The 5,000-nt window shown below is 41.6% G+C and overlaps 1 protein-coding gene across 1 annotated transcript in view; it reads left to right on the top strand.

Moving 5' to 3' along the window:
• Positions 1–5,000, top strand: part of ric8a (RIC8 guanine nucleotide exchange factor A) — an 11,014-nt gene that overhangs the window by 4,215 nt on the left and 1,799 nt on the right. The window contains exons 6-10 of the mRNA XM_060885579.1: positions 1–73; positions 3,581–3,725; positions 3,817–3,961; positions 4,042–4,161; positions 4,924–5,000. The exon at positions 1–73 is cut by the window's left edge and continues 23 nt beyond it; the exon at positions 4,924–5,000 is cut by the window's right edge and continues 1,799 nt beyond it. Coding sequence (XP_060741562.1) covers positions 1–73; positions 3,581–3,725; positions 3,817–3,961; positions 4,042–4,161; positions 4,924–5,000 — 560 coding nt within the window. The remainder of the gene's footprint in view (positions 74–3,580; positions 3,726–3,816; positions 3,962–4,041; positions 4,162–4,923) is intronic.

The raw sequence follows: 5,000 nt of genomic DNA, 5'->3' as shown, positions 1-5,000 counted from the left end.
GCTGCCGTGTCTGAACCTGCTGACGGAGAGCGCGAGAATCCACAGAGAGACGCGCAAATTTCTACGAATGAAAGTGAGACAAACAAAATAAAAACATTTAATTAACATTCAAGAAAAAAATAGTTGTATAGAATCATGTTTGATTACAGACTCGGTGCTGTTATTGTCTCATATGAGGCTTCATTACGTAATAAATGATGCAGAGATAATAACTTAATCACTAAACAGGAAACATGGTGTTAAATTTATACAATATAAATGTGTCATTATCTGATTAGTGTTCAGGTGGTGATTAATTCTCTCTAACAGATCTGACTGTAGATCAGGTTTATATTAATGTTCTCACTCTGATACACTATGGTTTCTATAGTAACAGGAGATGCGTGTGTGTGTATTGAAGGAGTCTCCAGTGTGAGGAGTGTATGGGTGTATATGATGTGTGTGTGTGTATGATGTGTATGATGTGTGTGTATGATGTGTATGATGTGTGTGTGTGTGTGTGTATGATGTGTGTGTGTGTATTATGTGTATGTGTGTGTATGATGTGTGTGTGTGATATGTGTATGGTATGTGTGTGTGTGTATGATGTGTGTGTGTGTATGATGTGTGTGTGTGTGTATGATGTGTGTGTGTGTGTGTATGATGTGTGTGTGTGTGTGTATGATGTGTGTGTATATGATGTGTGTGTGTGTGTGTATGATGTGTGTGTGTGTATGATGTGTGTGTGTGTGTATGATGTGTGTGTGTATGATGTGTGTGTGTGTGTATGATGTGTGTGTGTGTGTGTGTGTGTATGATGTGTGTGTATATGATGTGTGTGTGTGTGTGTGTGTATGATGTGTGTGTGTATGATGTGTGTGTGTGTGTGTGTGTGTATGATGTGTGTGTATGATGTGTGTGTGTGTATGATGTGTATGATGTGTGCATGTGTATGATGTGTATGATGTGTGCATGTGTATGATGTGTATGTGTGTGTATGATGTGTGTGTGTGTGTGTATGATGTGTGTGTATATGATGTGTGTGTGTGTATGATGTGTGTGTATATGATGTGTGTGTGTGTATGATGTGTGTGTGTGTATGATGTGTGTGTGTGTGTATGATGTGTGTGTGTATGATGTGTGTGTGTATGATGTGTGTGTGTATGATGTGTATGATGTGTGTGTGTGTATGATGTGGTTGATGTGTGTGTGTATGATGTGGTTGATGTGTGTGTGTGTGTGTATGATGTGGTTGATGTGTGTGTGTGTATGATGTGTATGATGTGTGTGTGTGTGTGTATGATGTGTATGTATGATGTGGTTGATGTGTGTGTGTGTATGATGTGTATGATGTGTGTGTGTGTGTATGATGTGGTTGATGTGTGTGTGTGTGTATGATGTGTGTGTATATGATGTGCGTGTGTGTATGATGTGTATGATGTGTGTGTGTGTGTGTATGATGTGTGTGTGTGTGTGTATGATGTGTGTGTGTGTGTGTGTATGATGTGTATGATATGTGTGTGTGTGTGTGTATGATGTGTATGATGTGTGTGTGTGTGTGTGTATGATGTGTGTGTATATGATGTGTGTGTGTGTGTGTTTTATGTGTATGATGTGTGTGTGTGTGTATGATGTGTCTGATGTGTGTGTGTGTATGATGTGTGTGTGTGTGTGTGTGTGTATGATGTGTGTGTGTGTGTGTGTATGATGTGTGTGTGTGTGTGTGTATGATGTGTATGATGTGTGTGTGTGTGTGTGTGTGTATGATGTGTGTGTGTGTGTGTATGATGTGGTTGATGTGTGTGTGTGTGTGTATGATGTGTATGATGTGTGTGTGTGTGTGTATGATGTGTATGATGTGTGTGTGTGTATGATGTGAATGATGTGTGTGTGTGTATGATGTGTATGATGTGTGTGTGTGTGTGTGTGTGTATGATGTGGTTGATGTGTGTGTGTGTGTGTATGATGTGGTTGATGTCAGTGTGTGCTGTATGTGTGTATGATCGTGTGTGATGTGTGTGTGTATGATGTGTGTGTAGATGTCGTGATGATGTCGTGTGTGATGTGTGTATGATGTAGTAGATGTGTATGCTGTGTGTGTATGATGTGTATGATGTGTGTGTGTGTGTATGATGTGTATGATGTGTGTGTGTATGATGTGTATGATGTGTGTGTGTGTGTATGATGTGTATGATGTGTGTGTGTGTGTGTGTGTATGATGTGGTTGATGTGTGTGTGTGTGTGTGTATGATGTGTGTGTGTGTGTGTATGATGTGTGTGTGTGTGTGTATGATGTGTATGATGTGTGTGTGTATGATGTGTATGGTGTGTGTGTGTGTGTGTATGATGTGTGTGTGTGTGTGTATGATGTGTATGATATGTGTGTGTGTGTGTGTATGATGTGTATGATGTGTGTGTGTGTGTGTGTATGATGTGTGTGTATATGATGTGTGTGTGTGTGTATGATGTGTATGATGTGTGTGTGTGTGTATGATGTGTATGATGTGTGTGTGTGTATGATGTGTATGATGTGTGTGTGTGTGTGTATGATGTGTGTGTGTGTGTGTGTATGATGTGTGTGTGTGTGTGTGTATGATGTGTATGATATGTGTGTGTGTGTGTGTGTATGATGTGTATGATGTGTGTGTGTGTGTGTGTATGATGTGTGTGTGTGTGTATGATGTGTATGATGTGTGTGTGTGTGTGTGTATGATGTGTATGATGTGTGTGTGTGTGTATGATGTGTATGATGTGTGTGTGTGTGTGTGTATGATGTGTGTGTGTGTGTGTATGATGTGTGTGTGTGTGTATGATGTGTATGATGTGTGTGTGTGTGTGTGTATGATGTGTATGATGTGTGTGTGTGTGTGTGTATGATGTGTATGATGTGTGTGTGTGTGTGTGTGTATGATGTGTATGATGTGTGTGTGTGTGTGTGTATGATGTGTATGATGTGTGTGTGTGTGTGTGTATGATGTGTATGATGTGTGTGTGTGTGTGTGTGTATGATGTGTGTGTGTGTGTGTATGATGTGTGTGTGTGTGTGTATGATGTGTATGATGTGTGTGTGTGTGTATGATGTGTATGATGTGTGTGTGTGTGTATGATGTGTGTGTGTGTGTGTGTATGATGTGTGTGTGTGTGTGTGTATGATGTGTATGATATGTGTGTGTGTGTGTGTATGATGTGTATGATGTGTGTGTGTGTGTGTGTATGATGTGTGTGTGTGTGTGTATGATGTGTGTGTGTGTGTGTATGATGTGTATGATGTGTGTGTGTGTGTATGATGTGTATGATGTGTGTGTGTGTATGATGTGTGTGTGTGTGTGTGTATGATGTGTGTGTGTGTGTGTGTATGATGTGTGGTTGATGAGGAGTCTTCAGTGTGAGAACTTTCTCTTCTTACCTTAGAGAGACGACAGAGAGACTGTTGACTGGACAAATGTTTCTAACTGACAGAACAGACAACAGGAAATCAGTTTGAGGTCTAAGAGGATTTAAACAGGATGTGCTGTTAGAGTACAATAAATAACTCTGTCTGTTAATCACACTGATTTTATTATACCTGTGTGTGTGTGTGTGTGTGTGTGTGTGTGTTCAGGTTCTCCCCCCACTGCGGGATGTAAAGAATAAGCCTGAGGTGGGAAACGCTCCAAGGAATAAACTGGTGCGTCTGATGACTCACATCGACACGGACGTGAAGACCTGCGCTGCTGAGTTCCTCTTTGTGTTGTGTAAAGAGAGCGGTGAGACTCTTATAGTTACTTTATTTATTCATCTGAATGTATATGAGTTTGATCCTGTGTGTGTGTGTGTGTGTGTGTGTGTGTGTTTCAGTATCCCGGTTCATTAAGTACACAGGTTATGGGAACGCTGCAGGCCTGCTGGCGGCTCGAGGTCTGATGCGAGGCGGCTGGGAGCCGGGACATTACTCTGAGGATGAGGACAGCGACACAGAGGAGTACAGAGAGGCCAAGCCACAGTGAGTGTGTACAAGCTCAGTGTCCCATCACCAGCTCAGTGTGTGTGTGTGTAAGAGTGTGTATGTTTGTGTCATCTTAGCATTAATCCTGTGACGGGTCGAGTGGAAGAAGAGCAGCTGAACCCGATGGAGGGAATGACGGAGGAGCAGAAGGAGGACGAGGCCATGAAGCTCATCAGTATGTTTGATAAACTCTCCAGGTAAAATCTGTCCATCCGTCTGTTTCTCTTTTGTCTGATTTAATGTCTGTAGTGGAGGGAATTCGTTCTTTAAATGATAATAATTTTGCTTAAAAACACTTTTACTGAATTGAAGGAGCTGTGATCTTCTGCCAGCTGCCAGCAGGGGGAGCAATGAACAGTTACACAAGGAAAATATAATGCAGGGGTTTTGTCTGTCTCTCTGTCATCTGTCTGTCTGTCATCTGTCTGTCTGTCTGTCATCTGTCTGTCTGTCATCTGTCTGTCTGTTAGATGACTAAATATTCAGTGTAACACCATATTACTAACTAAATGACCTTAATGTCCTGACTCTTATGATTCCACACTTGGCTTCACTGCAGTTGAATATTTTACATTCTAAATGATTTCAATGTTCCATGTAGAACCTCACTACAGAGAGCTTGTCCTTCAGAGCTCCAGGCAGAACCTGTGAAGAACCCTGTTCTTTTTGAGAAAAAGTGTGGTTATTATTCCTGAGGGAGATTTAGGGATAAATGTGGATGAAGGTGAAGGAGCCTGAGCATCTTCTCCAGCACTGAATCAAACAGACCACAAGTCAATGTGTAGAAAGAGTTTTCTGAGCTTCCATGTGGAACTGATCAGGAACTCAATAAGAAGATAAGAGACGTGGCTCTGATGTTGTGAGCGAGTGCTCAGATCTTTACTGAGTCGAATCGAGTCAGGAGTCACGAGTCAGTGTTACAGGTTCAGAAACTTCTCTGTTTTATATTTGAACCTCAGGGATCATGTGATTCAGCCCATGAAGCTCGGGCCAGATGGAAAAATGACCAAACTGGAGCCACACGAGCTGCACTGCC

The sequence above is a fragment of the Tachysurus vachellii genome, chromosome 13 (assembly GCF_030014155.1).
Source record: "Tachysurus vachellii isolate PV-2020 chromosome 13, HZAU_Pvac_v1, whole genome shotgun sequence".
Classification (NCBI taxonomy): Eukaryota; Metazoa; Chordata; class Actinopteri; order Siluriformes; family Bagridae; genus Tachysurus; species Tachysurus vachellii.
Note: the sequence above shows the minus strand (reverse complement) of the source record. Positions and strands in the feature narration are given on the sequence as shown.